This window comes from Balaenoptera ricei, chromosome 1 (assembly GCF_028023285.1).
Source record: "Balaenoptera ricei isolate mBalRic1 chromosome 1, mBalRic1.hap2, whole genome shotgun sequence".
Lineage (NCBI taxonomy): Eukaryota > Metazoa > Chordata > Mammalia > Artiodactyla > Balaenopteridae > Balaenoptera > Balaenoptera ricei.
This window is the reverse complement of record NC_082639.1, coordinates 142,541,045-142,563,263: the sequence shown is the minus strand read 5'-3', so window position 1 is coordinate 142,563,263 and position 22,219 is coordinate 142,541,045. Positions and strand designations below refer to the sequence as shown.

The following is a 22,219-nucleotide window of genomic DNA, read 5'->3' as shown; positions in this document are numbered from 1 at the left end:
TCTTACTGTGGAAAGACCTTAAGGCCTCCCAGTTTTCTTTCTTAACATTCACCTTCCCCTTGGGGACCTCTCACTAATGATCCTTGCTTTCACCAGAAAAGGGCCAGGTTTCCCTTCTGAGATTGGTCCCCTTCCTCTTTCCTGAAATTATTCATAGCCCTACTGAATCCAGGTTGAAATAGTTTATATAAAAAAGATTTAGAAAAAAAAGGCTCAGGAATAACAGGAAAAAAGCAAAACACTGAGAAAGATGCAACTTATCTATTTTTGCTAACCACACAGGGCTTGCAATTTTTATTTAACAAATATTTGAGCACTTTATGTGATTACCACTGTGCGTAGATTGATCACACTCTCCTGCTCTCAAGAGGCATATGGTGATCCAGCAATCCCACTCCTGGGCATATACTCAGACAAAACTCTAATTCCAAAAGATACATGCACCCCTATGTTCATAGTAGCACTATTTACAGTGGACTATTACTCAGCCATAAAAAAGAACAAAATAATGCCATTTGTAGCAACATGGATGGACCTAGGATTATCATACTAAGTGAAGTAAGTCAGAAAGACAAATACAAATATCATATGATATCACTTATATGTGGAATCTAAAATGTGACACAAATGAACCTATCTATGAAACAGAAACATACAAAGAGAACAGACTTGTGGTTGCCAAGGTGGAGGGGGGGTGGGGGAGGGATGGAGTGGGAGTTTGGGATTAGCAGATGCAAACTATTATATATAGGATAAACAACAAGGCCTTACTGTATAGCACAGGGAACTATATTTAATAGCTTGTAATAAACCAAAATGGAAAATAACATGAAAAAGTATATATGTATAACTGAATCACTTTGCTGTACAGCAGAAATTAACACAACACTGTAAATCAACTATACTAATAAAATTAAAAAAAAAAAAGAGGCATATGGTTGTGGGAGTGTGCTAAGTGCTGTGACAGGGGTAATATACGATGAACAAGCGTGTAAAGAAGAGGAACCTGCACCAGTATTTCAGGGTAGGGAATTAGGTTAGGTTCAGTAAAGTTCTGCCTGAAAAAAAATAAAGCATTCACAACAAATAAGAATTAGCAGAGTGTGAGGCTGGGAAAAGGGTGAAGGCAAGATATGAAAAATATTCCAGAGGAGTCCAAGAGTGTGCAAAAGACAAGACTATAATTTGTAAATTGCAAGAGGTTTCTCCCTGTTCATGCTCAGGTGATGGGCTATATTTCCCCTACCATCCAGAAGAAACTGCTAGCCCACCAGGACTTCTCTGAATCGAGACCAAAGATAGGTTTATGGCAGGAGTTTCCTCTTTTTCCAAGTCAATGGCAGTCAATGGAAGACTTAGTTTGGTTTCCCAGACTCAGGACTCACACCTTCATCCCAGGTGGCTAATGCCAGTAGAATCTTCATACCATAAGATTTTACTCTGTGGCCTTGATAAGGACAATGTAGAAGAATAGTCCACTTTTTTTTTGTAATCAATGAGAAATGCTTCCTCATATTGACAACACAAAGGTCACTTTCCGAAGACCTAAGGTCACAGGCAAATTGGGCTTTATATCTTTAGTTTAGGTATTAACTACGCAAACCCTTTCTAAGTTTCACTTCTCTTCATAGAATGAAAATCAGGTTTATTTCCAATCACTGAGGACTGGAGGTTTAAAAAACCTCCTTAAAAGTAATATAAGAAAGTCATTAAAAGAAGGGAAGCAAATTAAGTTTTTAGAAATTTGTAAGGTCAGTTTTGCACTGTGGTTTTCCCTGGGCCAGTGTTGTCACACAAAGTCACAATGTGCCTAATTGCTAGAGGCCCAAGTTCCTATTTTCAAGCCGATGATTTATTAAATTTTCCCCTCCAAACGGATTATGGTAACATGTACAAAACAAAATGTTTTAGGCATCAATGATCTAAAATACAGATGTTCTTGAGCATGCACTTTCAATGGGGGCAAAAAAACCTTATTCTTCAGGTGTATAAAGCATAAAAATATGCAGTCCATAAACAGATATAGAGTATATATGCAGTATTAAAATTTCATGGGGGTAGATGATTAGGAAAAAAAATCTAAAAAGGTTCTTTAGAGAGGTGAGAATGAAAAATTTGAGAAACATGGTGTGGATTCTTTTGCCAAGTGGAGAATACCTAAACTAATTCCATTTTAGTGATAATTCAAAATCCCTGGATGAAACAGAAAATCATAGTGATTATATTTCCTACCAGTGTACTTGTGAGTGGCTCCAATTCTTTGTTTGGCTTTTGTTTCTCTTAGCAGAAGTCACTAAAATTGTTCAAGTGTAAAGAAAACTCTAGGAATAATTTTTTTTAAAGGTATATGAATCATTCAGTTTATGACACACAAGAGTACAAACCAAGAAAGTAAATTTATTTAAATTACTAAAATAGCTTTTAAAGTCATTTACAGATCAGCTGCTACAATTATTTTTCCTGATATAAGTAATATTAATTACTTTAAAATTATTTTGGTCAATGAAACATTTAAAAAAACATTTGTTTCTCCATATAATATATATATATGTATAAAATAAGTCTTTTCAAAAACTCTTGTTTTAGAATCCTCTATAAATCAGAATATCTGACTTCTGACAGTCAGGAACAAATTACAATAAGGGGTATAAATTTATGAATACTGGTAGTCCTAGTGGGAAGAAACGAGACTGTACTCTACCACCAGTCATGGGATCCTCAAAAGGTAAATGATGAAGCCATTGACAGGCTCTAGTATTCTAAAAACAATATTTTCATTTAAAGGTTTGTAGACAATAAACAAAGTGGATCCAGAATTTTAAGCTTCTAAGAAAACCAAAGCAGTTGACGGATGAGAAAGCTGTTAGTGATGCAAAGTTAAAACTGAAATTCTATAGTAGTACAGTAATGTACAGTAGTACATTTTAACATTCTTCATATACGGTAAACTTCACTTTCTTTTTCGCTTGAGGCACTCTTAGTAGAATTTATCACGTGCATTGTAAATCTTTATTCTTGTTACAAGAGTGTCATTAAAGGACTCAGAATGCAACAAGTAGACATGCAGAAAATCAAATCCTTCTTCAACAGCCCAGGAGAGCTGGTTAACAAATGGTTTACCAATTCCTGAAATTGTATTTCTTAACAAAACTTTCAGGATATGACCAAAATAAACGGCTCTGAACTTACCCATTCTTTTTTTTTTTTTTTGAACTTACCCATTCTTAAGAGCCAAGTGAACAAATATACTAAACCTCATCATACACGTTTCAAAATCTTTGGGAGGAATAAAAATTTCTTAAAGGAAAAAAAAGGACATGTGAAAAACAAGTCCCAACAGAATTCACTGAGAATGCAGTTCATATAACTATGTTTGACTAACCCTAAGCCTCAGTGGCTTTCTTTTTGGCCACGTGGGGCGGCTTGCAGGATCTTAGTTCCCTGACCAGGGATCAAACCTGGGCCCTCGGCAGTGAAAGCGTGTAGTCCTAACCACTGGACCGCCAGGGAATTCCCTCAGTGGCTTATTTTAACATTTCATCTTGAAGACTTTTTCCCCCCTTTCCCTCCCCATTCCACAACTTTTCCCATGTCTCCTTCTCCTTGCCCTCCAAAATCAAAGGAAAAAAGCAAAAAACAAAAAACCCAAACACACACTCGGATGGCCTTTCATTATTTTTGTTCCTACAAGCAGAAGCTGACTACGGAATTCACAGCTAAACGATGTAGAAGAGGACAAAAGGGGAAAACCCACAGTTGTGTTCAGGGAGCTGTCTTACTAATAGCTCGACAAACTGTGAAAAAAATCTAAGTTAAAAAATTGGGTTGATGCATAGGAAGGAGACTAATCCCTCCCACTGGTCATACCATAGCAATAATGATTCAACCCAGAATCTAAGCAGATCCTCTGTGGGACTGCATATAATTTACAGTCCTCAGATATCATTGACACAGATCTCAATGGAAACAAGGAAATGATTCTCTCAAATAACAGATAATTAGGTTGAATAAACGATTTAGATATTCCATGTTTACCTAAGAACTTAACCTCCTTTAAAAAGAAACCAGTTCTTTCAAAAAGAGCTCTGGATCCTGTCTATGGTTAGAAAGTTTGAAAAATTCTCAGAACTTGAGACATGATTTTCTCTTCTGTCTCCTCTTATAAGCAGATGCCCCTTTTCAGGTCATTTTCAGGTTGTACAGGCAGGACTAAGTGAGAAATACGGCTCCAGAGCCCACTCAATTTGTCTGGGTCCATATGTTTGTAGGAGTTGGGTGTGTCAGAGTTGGTGAACTTGACTTTGAGGAAATCCCTCACTTTTTCTTCAATTTCCTTTAGGCCTAGACTGGTTCCAAGTGTCTCCTCCTCTAACAAGACAGTTAGGACTAAGGCTACATCTTTGAAAGCTGCATTTTCATGGTCACAATACTTATAGAAGATCAAAGTAGAGCCTGCAGGCAGTGACTCAAAGCGGTGGACCACAGCTGCATTCTGGCCATTTTGGAATCCGTTGCTCAGTTCCTGATCTACCTCTTGTTTGACAACATCACTGTCTTGAGTTGCTTTGCCCGCCCCATCAATCCGGATTGCAGGAACACTTTGGAAGGAAGAATAGGCATCAGCAATTTGTTCACTCAGACACTTGAGTGCTTCTTCAGCATCTCGGGCAGCAGTGAGCAGCAAGATAGCAGGCTGAGGCCGAGGGTGGGAGCTATTAAGATGTTTTTCCAGGAATGTTAGGCTCCTTTTCCACAGCTTCTCATCTTGACCTTGGTACTTATTCATAAGTTGCTTCATCTGGTTCTGGAACTCTTGAACAGCAGTGGTTTCTGCTTCAGAAGTACGAGGGCAACAAAAATACCCAATGAGAAGAGGAACTATCAGGACAAGGGGCCACCACCACTTCACCTTGACAAAAGATGCACTTTTGGGTTGTCCAGTCACTTCTGCTCAGGAAAAAAAGAAATGGTAGACACAAATATTATTTTCTTAGATTCAAGAGCAAGTGACTTTTAAAGCCAATATTAATCTTTATAAACATTAGATAAAAGAGGAAGGAATTTAAAGAAGGGAGCTGATAATTTACTTTCTTAAAGAAATAATTTAGCACATGTGTTTTAAGTTACGTGTATGAGTATGCATATGTCTCTTCAATGTCAAAATGATAAAGAGACTTAGAGGAAAAAGTAGAATTTAAGTATATGTAATGGCATGTGCAAGTCAGAAAGAATACAATTTATAAAGCAAAACTATTATTACTACTGCTAATATTTGGGAGGTAAACAATATTAAAAGACACTTTACAAAATAGTTTTAAATTTAGAAACTAACATGGATTATTATCCAAGGTGGAATGTTTATGTATATAAAGGGATAAAGAAAAGGATTCATTATAAGTGAAATCTTCCATATAATAGCTAGCTGTCCCTTTAATTGCACTGATGCCTATCTTTGGCTGTATGCAAGTTAACACTGGTAAAACTTAGTTTGCAACTCATTCCTAATTATTACTGGCAATGATGATATGAATTTACATTTACCTAATGCTTTTCAGTTTAAGCACTTTCTCATATACCACATCATTTAATAATTTAATATGACAGCAACAGTATTTTTACACTTCCTATTTATTGACTGCTTTAGACTGATAATTGTACCATGGACCCTCTAGAGCAACAGTTCTCAAAGTGTGGCTGGTGGGGTATCTCAAGATCTCTTCAAGGGGGTCCTTGAGGTTAAAACTATTCTCCCGACACTAAGATCTTATTTGCCTTTTTCCACCATATTGACATCTGCCCTGATGGTGTAAAAAGCCATGGTAGGAAAAATAACTGATGCTTTAGATGAATCACAGGGCAGTAGCACCAAACTAGGACTGTCTTTGTATTCTTCATGGCCATGTATTCGAGGTTATCAGTTTCACTTAAGAACATCCTTCATGAAGCATTTAAAAGAATTTATCTTATTAGAACTCAACCTTGATAGAAATCTTAACATTCTATGTGAAGAAATGGGACATATATATAAAGCACTTCTGCTACATAGAATAGTATATGGCTGTCTCAAAGAAAAGAACTTTGTGCAACTGAGTTGTGAGCTGAAATAGTGCTTTTTTCATAGAATTTTTACTTGAAAGGACAAGTGACAAACTGTGGTTAGTCAGACTTTCACATTTGGGAGACTTTTTCTGGAAAACGAACAATGTGAGCCTGTCGCTTTCAAGAAAACAACTGACTGGGACTTCCCTGGCGGCGCAGCGGTTAAGAATCCGCCTGCCGATGCAGGGGACGCAGGTTCAATCCCTGGTTTGGGAAGATTCCACACACCACGGAGCGACTAAGCCCATGTGCCACAACTACTGAGCCTGCGCTCTAGAGCCCGTGAGCCACAACAACTGAAGCCCACGTGCCACAACTACTGAAGCCTGTGCGCCTAGAGCCCGTACTCTGCAACAAAGAGAAGCCACCGCAATGAGAAGCCCGCGCACTGCAATGAAGAGTAGCTCCCGCTCACCGCAACTAGAGAAAGCCTGTGCGCAGCAAAGAAGACCCAATGCAGCCAAAAATAAATTAATAAATAAATTAAAAAACCAAAAAAAATCCCAATATATTGTAACAGTTTGAATACAGAAGCAGAATGAAACTCCAGCTCCATTTTATTAAGCCAGGCATTAGAGATCAGAGAAAATACAAAGCAATCTATCACTCTCCTTACTAAATTATTTAAAAATAACTAACAAACATTAAAAAATTTTTTTCCAATTTTAATCTCTAGGTAAATATGGACAGGTATAACTCATATATTTTTTTTTAAGTCTCTCTTTAAAAAAGGTCTCTGGGGTTCTTATTAATTTTGCTAGTGGAAAGTGGTATTGAGACCAAAGAATCTGAGAATCACTGTTACTTTCTTAGTACTCTTTCAAGATAATAAAAAGGCTTAGAGAACTAAAGAAACTTGCCCCAAGGCTATACAGAAGGTAAGTGGCCCAAACTAATTCAAATTCAGGTCTGTGAACTCTAAAAAACTATGGTATTCCCATTATGTCAGGCTATGTGCATCTTTCTTTTGACTCAACAAGGTTCACTTGGTTAACAGTATTAGTTGCTTTACTTGTCAACTTTCACTTTTGGTCTTATGGATAATAAAGTAAAGGGGGAAGCCAGATGTTTTTTCACAGAGTTTGTCCTTAAAGACTTTTACTGCTGGTAAAATATACACTTTTTCCTTTGAAGTACTTAAAATATAATTCTTCAAATAGCACGAAGTTCTTTGGTGTCAAAAAAATTTAAAAATCATTATGTTCACCAATTTTAGGGACTCATTTAATGAAAGCTGAATAGACAAACTTACGTTGGCTGGAGGTTGATGGAGATTGGTTTCCAAGCTCTGATTTCTGAACACCGTCATCTAATGATAGGAGTAATAAAGACTATCAATTTATGTTTCATAATTTCAGTATTTCCATCAGAAAAAGAAAATACAAATTTCACCAAGAGAAAATAAGGCAGAGATCTGTCAGAAACAGAAGAAAAAGCAGAAGATCCAAGTGTCTATTAGATTGACAGCTGCCTGAGACACAAGATTGATTTCTTTCATAATTAATGTAATGGTCGAGTACAAAGCATACTCTTAACACATTAGTTTTGTGAGAAAGCCTTGAAGAACTTGACCCAAATTATTTAATGGGAGTGGTGAAACTTCTGGGACAAGGTTAAGAGGACAAAGAAAATAAGCACAACTATAATAAAAGGTAACAAATAATACCATCTGAAAAACTGCCATATATCGAATGCTTGCCTGGTGATGATGCTGTAAAGAGGGAAAGAAGGACAAAATATGATTATGGATTACTGAGCTCTCTGGATAAGGGGTTTTAAGGTAAAACTCAATCTTAATCTTCACCAATTTCTACCTCAAACTGATTCAAATACTTCCTCTGGTGCTTCTGACCATTTCAAATATCAGTAATATTTTAGAAATTACACTGAAAAACTTTTCACCATTTCTGGTAATAGACAAGTAATTGTTTTAGCTTTGTGGTTAAACAATAGATTTCAAAAATAATTTTCCCACAGCTCCATCAAATCTCTATTTCCATCAAACTTTAGAAAACAAATGAAAAGCTCTTTCCTTTTCCTCTCCGTCCTCCTTGTAATAGCCACAGATTTTAACATCTAAGAGAGAGGAAATGGAAGGACAGGGTTCAGAAAGGGAAGAGGCTGAGTTACTCATTTGTATGATCTACATTACCAATACTGTCATCTAGCACTTGCCTGGAGTTTTATAACTTTATGTGTACAAGTGATCTTCCTAGTATTTATCAACAGTTTTCATTTGAGAAACACTGGACTAAACTGGAGGAATAAAATTAGCACTGCTAATTTATTTATTTTATATATATTTTTTACATAAATAGCCTTATTTCTGGTCATATGACAAAAACCCTCAAATGAAACAAAATGACATCAACCTTAACTCTAAAGGCATATTGTTTTGCAATTACTAGGTTAGCCTAGGAAATGGTATCATTTAGAAGCTTCAAAGTTAGGTAACCAAAGTTAAAACTGTCTTACTAAAAAAAAAAAAAAAAATTTCCATTAGATAATGTTTATCTTAAATACCTCACTCCATGGTTGCAAAGATCAAATGAGATAATATATGAAAATGCTGTGAAGTGCATGATGATATTAATAATGGAGACTAACTAAATAATAGTTATTATGAAACATATGTAACATTTATATAACTCATAAGAACATAAAATTAAGAAAACAAAATTAACACAAACAGAATTAAGAAAAACTCCCATTTACAATAGCATCAAAAAGAATAAAATATTTAGGAATAAGATTAACCAAGGAGGTAAAAGAATTATACACTGAAACCTCTAAAACACTGATGAAAGGAATTAAAGCAGACATAAGTAAATGGAAAGACATCCCATGGTCAAGCAATCTACAGATTCAGTGCAATCTGTATCAAAATTCCAATGGCATTTTTTACAGAAACAGAAAACAATCCTAAAATTCATATGGAACCACGAAAGACCCCAAATTTGAAAGGCCAAAACAACTTTGAGTAAGAAGAACAAAACTGGAGGCATCACACTTTCTGATTTCAAAATATATCACAAAGCTAGAATAATCAAAACATTATGATACTGCCATAAATACAGATATACAGACCAATGGAAGAGAATAGAGGGTCAGAAATAAACCCATGAAGATATAGTCAACTGATCCTCAACAAGGGTGCCAAGATTACACAATAGCGAAAGGATAGTCTCTTCAGTAAATGGTACTGGGGAAACTGGATATCCACATACAAAAGAATGCAATTGGACCCTTATACCATACACAAAAATTGACTTAAAATGGATTAAAGACTTAAGAATTGAAACAATAAAACTCCCAGAAGAAACATGGGGAAAAAGCTTCTTGAAGTTGGCCTTGACAATGATTTCTTGGATATAACAACAAAAGCATGGACAACAAAAGTAAAAATAGACCATGGGATTACATCAAACTTAAAAAGCACAATGACTTATGTGATCAAAATCACAACGAGAAATCAACTCACATTATCAAATGTATTGTGGCTATTATCGAAAAAACAGAAGTGCAAGGTATGTGGAGAGGATGTGGAGGAAAGAGAATCCCTGTACACTGTTGGTGGGAATATAAATTGGTGCAGTCACTATGGAAAAGAATTATGGAGGTTCCCCAAAAGGTTAAAAATGGACTACCATATGATCCGGCAATCCCACTTTTGGATATATATCCAAAGGAACTGAAATTACGATCTTGGAGAGATATCTGCACACCCATGTTCATTGCAGTAATATTCATAATAGCCAAAACAGGGAAGCAAACTAAATGTCCATTGACAAATTAATGGATAAAGAAAATGTGATGTATTTATATATATATATATGTATACACACAAATAAATACACAATGGAATTATTATTCAGCTTTAAAAAAGAAGGAAATCCTGCCACTCTGGACAACATGGAGAACATTATCCTAATGAAGTAAGTCAGATACAGATATGCAAATACTTCATAATATCATTTATGTGAGGAACCTAGTCAAATTCATAGAAACAGGTGGTTTCCAGGGCCTGGGGAAGGGGGAAATCAGGAGATATCAGTCAAAGGGTACACAGTTTCAGTTAAATGAGATGAAAAAATCCTAGAAATCTACTGTAGAGCATAGTACCTATATTTATTGTCCTATATATTAAAAATTTGCTAAGAGGGTAGGTCTTATGTTAAGTGTTCTTATCACACACATAATAAATAAAGAGGGTGGGAAGAAACTTTTGGAGGTGATAGATATGTTCATGGCATAGACTATGGTGATGGTTTCACAGGTATATACTTATCTCCAAACTCATCAAGTTGTATACAGTAAATACATAAGTTGTACACATTAAATGCATATCAATCACAGATGAATTGATAAAGAAGATGTGGTATATATATATAATCAATGGAGTATTAACCATAAAAGAGAATGAAATAATGCCATTTGCAGCAACATGGGTGGACCTAGAGATTATCATACTAAGCAAAGTAAGTCAGAGAAAGACAAATACCATATGACATCAGTCATATGTGGATTCTAAAATATGACATAAATGAACATATCTATGAAACAGAAACAGACTCACAGACATAGAGAACAGACTTGTGGTTGCCAAGAAGGTGGGGGTAGGGGAGGAATGGACTGGGAGTTTGGGGTTAGCAGATGCAAACTATTATATACAGGATGGATAAACAGCAAGGTCCTATTGTATAGTAGAGGGAACTATATTCAATATCCTGTGATAACCCATAATGGAAAAGAATATGAAAAAGAATATATATATGAATAACTCAATCGCTTTGCCATACAGCAGAAATTAACACAACATTGTAAATCAACTATACTTCAATAAAATATTTTAAAAACCAAACTGAATGTATGTCAATCATACTTCAATAAAATAGTTTAACCTACAGTTAAAGAGCATGTGAAACACTTTATTTAGAAAAAAAAATCCATCAAAATCATGTTTATCTTGAATACTTTAATCCATGGTTGCAAAGATCAAATGAGACAATACATAAAAATGTTAAGTGCTCTTCTATGATGATTTTAATGATATAGAATAGATAAGTAACAGTTATTATATACCATATGAAATATTTATATAATTTGAAGAACACAAACTTAGTAGGGTATATATACTGCTGAGGCAACACACTGTCTAAAAGGTAAACTTTATCCTTATTAAAAATATTTTTAGAGACAGTAATAAAAATTCCTTTAAAAAGATAAAGCTCAGAGCTTTTCTAGTATGAAGAGTATGGTAACAATCAATCACCCTATAAAGTCAAAAGCAGAGGGCATGAATCTTTCATAGTTATTACTACTGATTATTACACAATATATTGTTAACAATAAATAAGCATTAATTATTTATGTGGTACATTTAGACTTAAAACATTGTGTTCACATATATAATAAGCTCATTAGAATAACCTAGTTATAGGCACTATTGTCCCAACTTTAAAGTTAAGAAAATTGAGGTTCACAAAGTTTAAGAGACTTTACCAAGATGACTCAATGAGTAAGTAGAAGATCTGGGACTGGAACCCAATAGCTCTAACTCCAAACTCTCCTCTTTTCTCTACACCACTTTTAGAGACAGGTTCCAAAGCATGTGTATTAATGAAGCACAGACTCAGAGGCCTCACTGTTTTATCACCTGGGACACAGCAAAAGTACAGACAGTGGTTCTATCTTTCCCCAAAGATCTGGATACAGGCAGAAACCTGAACTGGGGGACCTGTCTACCTAGAGAACTGGTGCTAACATAGGGTGATAATAATGATCCGAAATCCAGGTTCTTGAACACCTAAATCTAAAAATGAATTTTTTTTTTCTCACTGAAGCAGGCAGAAGTGTATAGTTAAGACAATGAGATATGAAACTTGGAATGCCAAGGAAAAGTTTTTTCAAATGATGTTAGATTGAAGAGAAATCTATAAGGCTGTTTGGAAATCACTGCACTCTTCTACTCTGATTGAAAATTCTTTCTTCCTGCAATCTTCTACTCTGATTGAAAATTCTTTCTTCTTATCTTAAAGTCCTTCTGTGGTCAAAAATCTAAAAAATTTTGTTATCTGCACCCGAATGTGCAAATTTCTGCTATATAGTTTCTCTTTAACTCTGGAGTCCTGTATATATGGTAGATGGCTATCAACCAGTATGAAACTATTTAAGCCATTAACAAATATACAAACTTAAGACAAAGTAGGAATACAAACAGAGAAAATACTATAAATGAGCTATCAATTTAGCAACCATAAAGATCTATTTCTACATTCCAACCAGATCTTCAATATAATTATTTTCCCTTCTGCATTGCATTTGTACAGTGTCTTAAGAGAGGACAATGCAAACATTTTTTGACAACAATATGTACTACACTTCACTTTTCTGGAAGTAATTTATCTGCTATTAGTTACCCAGAGTATATAGTTAAGAACTAATAACATCATAAAACTCTGAGCTTTTCATAGTATATACACTTAAACTCATGCAGTTTTGCTTCCAAGAGTAATTCTTAGATCTTCAGAATGTTTTAATTTTTGATACTGGTTATAACCATAATCTTAAAAAGCTGAATTAATATTTGGTTTCCTAACTATAATAGGTCAAGAAGAACAAATTTTAAGAGGAAATGGTCTTCTAATAGCAAGTATATACAGCAATAAGAAATGACAGCCAGGGAATTCCCTGGCGGTCCATTGGTTAGGACTCTGCGCTCTCACTGCCGAGGGCCCTGTTTTGATCCCTGGTTGGGGAACTAAGATCCCACAAGCTGCGAAGCGTGGCCAAAAAAAAAAATAACAGCCAACAATAAGGCGAGGGCAAAAAGCTATTTCAGTTTTAGACAGCTGAAGAACTCACTTACGTGTATGGTAAAACTTCACTGCTGGGGAAAAAATGAATTGCAACCATTACTACTTTACTGATAGAAAAACAAAGTCACAGAGGTTATCTTGTCCAATTACAGTTAGTCATTTCATGAGCAAGAGCTATATGATGGGGATTTTTATATTATCTAAATAAAAGTAAGGGACACCTGATGACCTCGAGACCTACTGTGGCTACATGAGTAAGGAAGGGATAGAGGTTAAAGGTCACTTAAGGCATGGCATGGATTTTTTTATACAGTCAAGGTTTAATGTGGACACACTGCTATAGAAATTATGATAGACAATGAATTCAAAGTATGTTTTATCGCACCTATTTATTTCTTAGATTCTATGACATTTAATCCATCCTAAACCTAAACATGAAAATACAATTTGAGGATTTCAGCATTTACAACTTAAAATAATGGGTATGCAAAGCTGCTCTAAGTGGTTATTTATACAACGGTAAACAACTGTTAAGAATAAAAACAGGTACTATCAAAAGATTAGAATTTCATTTTCATGTGCAGATTGTACTGTTGCTAGACAGAACTGACAACTTGTCAAGTACAGACCTACCATCCACTGGTTTTCTCGCAGCACTATCTACACTCTACACCCAGTCCGTCTCCGGCCAATCCAAGTAGATGGAAATAACTAAACTAGTAATCATAAATGTCCTTTATTAATGAGCTCACAAGCAACCCAAATGCTTATCTGATGAACTAAACAGTTTTATATGTTAAATAATCAAGAAAACAGCAAATAAACTTAAAATTACTTCAATAACAGGTAGTAATTTAAAAATTTCTTCAGTAACAGGTAGAGATTTATCAACTTACTTTGCATCCTAGTCCTTATTCTCGTGCTTTGTTCAACCCATTCCTGAGAATTTTTTTGATATCCCGAGCCTGAGACAAATATATATATCAAGATATCATTTCACATACTTTGAAAATGTATACTATACCTCAATGTTATAAGGTAAATTTATCAGAAAGGCAAAACAAATTTGGCGAGGAAAACAACCAAAGCAATAGGTTCAAAAGTAAAAGATAATGTCAAAGGATCACATTAGTGAGGATGAGCCACTTCCCGCAGCAAAAAAGGCAGCAAATAAATACATAATCTCCTAATAGACAAAACTATGTACAAGTCCTTTGCTATGGTCTATGACTGCATTTATTAACACTTGAACTTCATTAACACTTTGGTGTTAATTAAGAAGAAAAAGGTTAACCATTTACTTTTTTAAATAAATTATTTTCAGGAAAGTAGTCCTAAACATATTTCTGCATCACAAAGTACCAATATTACATATAGTATCAATTCGTGCTGGATTAAAAGGCAAAGAGGGTAAAATGACTTTGAATCCTATTCAAATTTTTGTTGGCAGAGTAAGACTGGGCTAGAACTGGTTGATTGATAAAAGAATAGACAACCAACCACTTACTTAGCACTAATGGTTGCTTATCAAAAGCTGTGAAGTCTCGACCTGAAACAGAAAACAGAGATAAGGTCATAGAAAACGAAGAACGGAAATAAAAACAATGAAGATGTTCCATAAACATTTTACTTGTTTACTGCTGACACCAAAAACAAAAACAAACAAAAAAAATCAAACCTTTCTTTCATCAGTCCCAAACATATACAATATATATGTATTTTCCCTTTTCTAAACTTCAAAATGTTCAGGAATTGGATAATAAGAAGCCAGCTTTAAGAGCAACTCCATCAAAATAAAAGCTAAATGTACTGAATGTTTACCAGGTACCAAGTATAATTTTATCAACTCTCACACTTTATGTGGTAGATACTATTATTCCTATTTTACAAATAAATAAACTGAAATTGATAATTTTCCCCAAGATTACATATGTAAAAGGTAGTAGGACTGAGATATAAACCCAGGCAGTTCATATATAACGGTATATACTATATAAGCAAATTTGTGAACACCGAAAAGTAGTTATGCGGTGCAAGATGCTACTTCATGTTTTGGGATGGTATTTAAGGACAACTGTAAAATGATACAATGGGATAATCAGAAAATGTTATTACAAACAATTATAACATGGTAAATTTGCAAATCTGCCCTGAAGAAACAAGTTACTTCTAGCTACTGATACAAGTAGCAATATAAATTTATGTTCAACTTATTTTCTGACTAAAAATGCAGTATGTGCTGGCTGTAACAGAAATGCACCATTCTAGAAATGCATAACCTAAAAATTCATTAATATCTATTAAGTGCCTATTACGTGCAAAACATTGTAGGAAAACCATGGTGAATAAGACAGATGTATATTCCAGATTTGTTTTCAGTCTACACTAACAAAGAACGTTTTAAAAAACTAGACACACACTTTTTTGTATTGTCTTTCATTGACTCTGTGAAGTAATTTTTTAAAAATACCTTTGCTTTAGGGCTGCATCTTAGAATCAGTGGTATGACACAGTTTAACTGGATGCTTTTCTTTCTCAGTGATACATAAAAGCAATGGCATTTTAGATTCAAGGAAATATATACCTAATTGTATACAAACAACTCATTTTCCATAACTGAAAAGTATACCATTGCATAAGTATAGCATAATTAATATAGGGAGACACATTTCAGAGCTTCCAAAGATCAAAGATTTAGAATAACAAAGGGCAAACATATAAGATAATCCAGAGAGTAATTTTCCATAAATGACTGATTTTTGTTTCAGCTGCTTTTGTTTTGTCTCAGTTTAAATTCCAAACCCAGAACCTACTAAAAACTAAAAAAATATATATATACACACATATAAAGTGGAATCCTATGAACACAGTAATTATAAAACAGATTTCCAAAGACTTTTTCTTTAAAAATAGTCCCATATTTTTAAAATGGTATTGTGGAAGGAAAAAAAAAGTTCTTGAAGATTTTACATTCCAGGATATTTTTGGTGACTAATAATTAATTTGAATTCTGGGACTTGATTTAAAAATGGAAAAAGAGGGGCTTCCCTGGTGGTGCAGTGGTTGGGAATCCGCCTGCCAATGCAGGGGACATGGGTTTGAGCCCTGGTCCGGGAATATCCCACATGCCGCGGAGCGACTGCGCCCGTGCACCACAACTACTGAGCCTGAGCTCTAGAGCTCACAAGCCACAACTACTGGGGCCCGCGTGCCTGGGGCCTGTGCTCCACAGCGGGGGGGGCTGCCCCAGTGAGAGGCCCACGCACCCCAACAAGGGGTGGCCCCCGCTCGCTGCAGCTAGAGAAGGCCCGCACGCAGCAGCGGAGACCCAATGCAGCCAAGATAAATAGATAAATAAATAAATTTAAAAAAAAAAAAATGGAAAAAGAAAAAACAGTGTAATTTCTGCTTAACCTAAGAGATACATATCCATTGTAGATAATCTGCAAAATATAGAAAAAAAGGAAATGAAAAATGTCAACAATTCTACCATCCTGAACAAACACTGTTAGCATTTTAGTATATTACTTCCCATTCTTTTCATGTGTGTTACATTTTCTCAATATTTTATTACGAAAATTTTCAAAGTTGTAAGCCAGGCTGTAAGACTTTTATATACGCACCAACTAACTTACCATTAACTTTTTACTTTACCTGATTTACCAGTTATTTATTCATCCTTCCAAACTTTCACAACACAGTTTAAATCATACCATATAAGTAGGCTCAAACTACTATATTAGTTAATTAAACTAAAACAATCAACAAATTTATATTGCAAACAAGGACATTCAACAAATCAAAGAAAGCAGTAGTTTTTTGTTTTTTTTAAATTCAGAATCAAGGTTGGGTCCAGAGGTGATTAACTCAAGAAGCAAATTCAAGATGCAAGATGAGGGTTTTTTTAGCATTCACTATACCTCTTTTTCAACATTTTACATTAAACTGCAAAAGAAGATCTTCAAAAATAAGAATAGCATTTGACCACACCCACAGGTAGACTTTTAAGAGTAAAAATCATGGTTTTACTTACTTTGTGATGACTGCCAAAGTGATTCTGGATATTGACTTGATGATCTGGTGGTTTGGTCTAAAAACAAAAAAGAAATATAGTATACTGTAAAGCATATTTAACTTTCTAAGTGCACATTTAACCAGAGAACGATGAGTAGTCAAAAGAGCAAAAATATTCAGATAAACCCCAGGGAATTCAACACTTGAATGTATAATTTATTTTAAAAAATAGTTTCTAAAGGGTCAAGTTATGTCTAAAAAATTAATTATCTGTCTTTTCTTTTTAAAGAGAAAAAAAGATATAGAGAATGGCTTGAGGTAAAGAAGATAATGAAACCTTTGAGCTGGGGAAAATCTTGAAAGTTTACAATAATGGATCTTCTGGAAATCATCACTATCCATTTTGTCTTAAATTTTTCTCACAAGTGGTCGATATGTATTTTAGCCTTCCCTTCTTAAAAATCTTAACTTTTTTTCAGCTAAAAGTGGAATTTATAACAAAGTATGTCTAAAAGCAGTCAGACTGCTATCTTGGAGGCAAAAGCATTTGACACAACCAGGTGGCGGTTAAGTATTTTTGTTGGTGTACTCCTATAACTAAAAAAATTTTGAGCATCCATCTCCAAAATATATTTTTAATATTATATACAAGCATTACTAAAATAATATATTAACTAATGTGTTGTATATATTGTAAAACAAACTAAAATAGACATTTTAAATGGATGAAATAAAAGATGTATATACACTAAATTCTAATATTTTCCTCCTGCACTCCAGTGGATCTTCTAGTACCTCTTCGGTAATAACTGGCCCAGAAGACAATCTAGAAAGATCAGTATTCTTTTTAATATGCCTCACATCTTTGTTCTTTAGCTAGAGTTTTCTTCTGTATGGGGTATGCATGCTTCAATAAGAATTTATTAGAATTCAAAAGGGATCACAGAGCCTGGGGTTTATGTAGCTTCAAAGAGCCGCACTGGTAGCAATGGCATCAAGCTACTGGCTATATGATTCATGACTTAATTAGTCTCTAATTTTTAGAGCTGTATGTATGCATATATGAAAACTAACAACAGCACTCAATTTGAGTGTCTACTATGTGCTAGGTACTCTCTAAGTAATTAAACCTCACAACAACCCAGATGAGGGAACTGAGGAACAGAGAAGTTAATCAATTGCCTGAGGGCACAAACCTAGTAGTGGAAGAGTGAAACCCAGTGTAACTCCAGAGCCCAAGATCTTTTTAAATTTTTTTTTTTTTTTTTAATGCTATTCTTGTCTGCTTACATTCTTTTTATGTATGTATGTATGTATGTATGTATGGCTTTGTTGGGTCTTCGTTTCTGTGCGAGGGCTTTCCCTAGTTGTGGCAAGCGGGGGCCACTCTTCATCGCGGTGCGCGGGCCTCTCACTATCGCGGCCTCTCTTGTTGCCGAGCACAGGCTCCAGACGCGCAGGCTCAGTAATTGTGGGTCACGGGCCTAGTTGCTCCGCGGCATGTGGGATCTTCCCAGACCAGGGCCTGAACCCGCGTCCCCTGCATTGGCAGGCAGATTCTCAACCACTGCGCCACCAGGGAAGCCCCCAGAGCCCAAGATCTTAACCACTGAGCTAGAGTGTTGCATATCTCCTTTGGGATTTCTGTATCAAGAAAGAATGGTGGGGCTTCCCTGGTGGCGCAGTGGTTGAGAGTCTGCCTGCCAATGCAGGGGACACGGGTTCGAGCCCTGGTCTGGGAAGATCCCACATGCCGCGGAGCAACTAGGCCCGTGAGCCACAATTACTGAGCCTGCGCGTCTGGAGCTTGTGCTCCGCAACAAGAGAGGCCGCGATAGTGAGAGGCCTGCGCACCGTGATGAAGAGTGGCCCCCACTTGCCGCAACTAGAGAAAGCCCTCGCACAGAAACGAAGACCCAACACAGCCAAAAATAAATAAATTAATTAATTTAAAAAAAAAAAAAAAAAAGAAAGAATGGTGAGGGACTACCCTGGTGGTCCTGTGGTTAACACTCTGAGCTCCCAATGCAGGGGGCCCGGGTTCGATCCCTGGTCAGGGAACTAGATCCCACATGCTGCAACTAAAGATCCCACATGCGGCAATAAAGATCCTGTGTGCCGCGACTAAGACCTGGCATAGCCAAATAAATAAATAAATATTAAAAAAAAAAAAAAAAAGAAAGAATGGGGAAAAATGAGGAAGGGTGGGAAATATGTAGAATAAATGCACATAAACAGCTTCTGAGCTTATTTTTAAAATGGAATGATTAAGTAAAACATAGGAATTACAGAAATTCTCAAAAGGTGGTGAGGGGTAAGTAGAGACTTACTCTTTAATGGAACTAAAATATAAAATTATTTATTATTTACACTGTTTACAAATTTGATCAGCACCCTCGTAAGTCTCAAGTTGGTATTTTTTTCTCTTCAGTCGATTCTTTCCTTGAATAAACTTAAACATCAATTCACACGAACAATCAGAAATTGTTATTGCTAACTGGATGTGAATTTGAACAATTCAGAGATAAAAGCAGTAATCTAAGTTTATTAAAACTTCCTAAAAGCTAACTAACACTCCTGATAGTGTAGTGAGTCAATGCTAGTGTGATCAGTTTCTGTATAAAAATTTTTTTAATTTTTAATTTAATTTAATTTTTATTTATTTATTTTTGGTTGCATTGGGTCTTCGTTGCTGCACGCGGGCTTTCTCTAGTTGCGGTGAGTGGGGGCTACTCTTTGTTGTGGTGCACAGGTTTCTCACTGCAGTGGCTTCTCTTGTTCCAGAGCATGGGCTCTAGGTGAGCGGGCTTCAGTAGTTGTGGCATGTGGGCTCAGTAGTTGTGGCTCGCGGGCTCTAGAGCACAGGCTCAGTAGTTGTGGCACGCAGGCTTAGTTGCTCCACAGCATGTGGGATCTTCCCGGAGCAGTGCTCGAACCAGTGTCTCCTGCATTGGCAGGCAGATTCTTAACCACTGCGCCACCAGGGAAGTCCCTCTATAAAATTTTTTTTAAAATCACGAATAACTCTTCTTTTGAGCACAAAAATATCTTATGTTCCATGAACAACAAAGCAAGGTAAAAGTGATTTGTTTGTTTAAATATTACATTACTAATCAGATGTATACATGGAATCAGTAATTTTAAAAAATGTTTAAAAGCACACTTTTTAAAAAGTAGTTTTAATAAATACTTTAAAATACTTTTTAAAAAAGCAAATTCGCAGAATACCTTTACACTTTAACTAAAAATATAGCTCCTAAGATAAGAGTCATATGTACATAAAGCAATGTTACCTCCAGACTCAACAGAATCCCCGGATCTGACCTTAACAACCGTAACATCACTGTCAGAGTTGTCTTGATCATTTTCCTCCATTTCCCCTAAAAAGAAATAAAAATATACTAGTATAGTCTTTATTCTAAGGCTCTAAAGATCTGGATTAAAAAATAAAAACAAGTAATTCAACATTAAAATGAAGCCTTTTAAATAATTGGATATAGAATTGCTATTTATTATGCCTACTATCCTGAGTCACAAAGTTCTAAATAAGCTAAAATTGAGCTCATTTATTTTATTTTCTCTGAGGTAAATAATTATATCCCAAATGAATATTCAATAAGATTATATTCTGAGGCTTTAATGTAGAGTCGAAAAGTAAACAAATGAACATTAAATAGAAGAAAAGTTTTACCTTATGGGGAGGAAAAGTACATATAGTTAGTGTATAAATTCAGACAAGATTAGTATATGCATTAGTATATTAGTATATACTAATATGCATTAGTATATGCACATATATGCAAACACATATGCATATGTGTTTGCATATATGTGTGTGTGTTTGCAAACAGGGTGTGTGGATACATACACCCGTATACAAACATTTCAGTATGCAGGTGACTAATCTCAGATTATGGTGAACTTAAAAATGGACTAAATTTTACTGTGCTATTCAAACATAGACTGGTTATGAGAATTTGAAAACTGATTATTTTAATACCATAATCAAAGGCCAGCACATGCCAGAAACAGAAAATATTAGCTTTGCTTAAATTAACTCAAACAGACAAAAGATGCTTAAAATGCACAGAAAGGCTATCATTCTATCCTATTTTACCTGTCCATTTAACAGCTCAGATAAGCATGAATTTTTTTTTCCAAAAAGACACTATTTTCTGCTCTCTCTCTTAAGTATTTAGCAAAATTGCTTCTAATCTTAACAACAAAAAGATTTAGAATATATTGCATGATATTTTAAGAGAAAATACCTTCTTCTGAGAAATTGACCTTCTGTTGGACACTGGTGGCTTCTAGAAGAGAGAAGCATACATGTTGTATGTAACATCATAAGCCAAAGCTCAGGAATAAATAAGAGCATCTAATTTAGGAAAGTGAATATTACATCACACCAATTAAACTTTTTTTTGTTAAATTATCAATTAATTCCCTTTACATTATTTCAGGAATAAGTCTGCTACAAACTAGAATCAGAAAGAGTTTACTGTTCCTTCACCCAGAGGTCTATTTGTATTATAAAATGTAACCTGTGTTTGCAGAAAACATGAAACTCTATGTTGATAAATACAGTCCCTAAAGGTTTACTGTATTCTTATTCTCATATCTGCTAGATTCCCTATACTCTTTTGAAAAGCCAACCACACCAGGAGAGTTGAAAAACCAGTTCTTTAATGCATCAGTGCATCCAAAGAGGATGTAAGAAAGGTAAAGAAACTCTCCTAGTTCCAGCAGGTCCACATACACCACTATTTCTCAGAGCCAGAGAATCTGGACAAAGATAAACGAGCAAAATGTGTCAAACAAATGCAGTATTTTTACATCGGCTATTCTGACTTTTATTTTTGTATTTTTGGCCGCGCCCCGCAGCTTATGGTATCTTAGTTCCCCAACCAGGGATCGAACCCAGACCCTCGGCAGTGGAAGCGCAGAGTCCTAACCACTGGACCGCCAGGGAATTCTGTGATTTTTTTTTTTTAAATAAAGGAAGATATACCCAAATGCAAGCATTGCACAATTGGGCTAAAATACTACTGAATGATCATATGAGAGGTAGTATGTTCCACAAAGCTGAAAATTTGTGTTTGCTTTCAGATTTTCCTCTATTGATTTTAACCCCTATTTGCTTTACAAAAGAAAAAAAAAACTGTACTGTAGAAGGCAACTACCAAAACATTATATGGTGAATTTGGAAATACTTTTTAAAAATCAGTTTAATTAGATTGGTATAATACTAGTCAAACTACTCTTACTCAATAGTGGCAAGTGCAAAT

General features: G+C 35.3%; 1 protein-coding gene across 9 annotated transcripts in view; it reads right to left on the bottom strand.

The window, feature by feature from the left end:
- Window positions 1–2,431: 2,431 nt before the first annotated feature.
- The window catches only part of TOR1AIP1 (torsin 1A interacting protein 1), a 47,422-nt gene continuing 27,634 nt past the window's right edge, over window positions 2,432–22,219 (bottom strand). For 5 of the 9 annotated variants that reach the window (XM_059937408.1, XM_059937411.1, XM_059937409.1 and 2 more), the window contains 9 exons: window positions 21,200–21,241; window positions 20,225–20,311; window positions 16,951–17,007; window positions 14,425–14,466; window positions 13,814–13,882; window positions 12,968–12,988; window positions 7,766–7,810; window positions 7,352–7,408; window positions 2,432–4,947 (listed from right to left, as the gene is read on the bottom strand). In XM_059937408.1, coding sequence (XP_059793391.1) covers window positions 4,160–4,947; window positions 7,352–7,408; window positions 7,766–7,810; window positions 12,968–12,988; window positions 13,814–13,882; window positions 14,425–14,466; window positions 16,951–17,007; window positions 20,225–20,311; window positions 21,200–21,241 — 1,208 coding nt within the window. In that variant the 3' untranslated portion in view covers window positions 2,432–4,159. The remainder of the gene's footprint in view (window positions 4,948–7,351; window positions 7,409–7,765; window positions 7,811–12,967; window positions 12,989–13,813; window positions 13,883–14,424; window positions 14,467–16,950; window positions 17,008–20,224; window positions 20,312–21,199; window positions 21,242–22,219) is intronic. The other 4 variants (XM_059937410.1, XM_059937415.1, XM_059937412.1 and 1 more) reach the window with 2 other exon arrangements.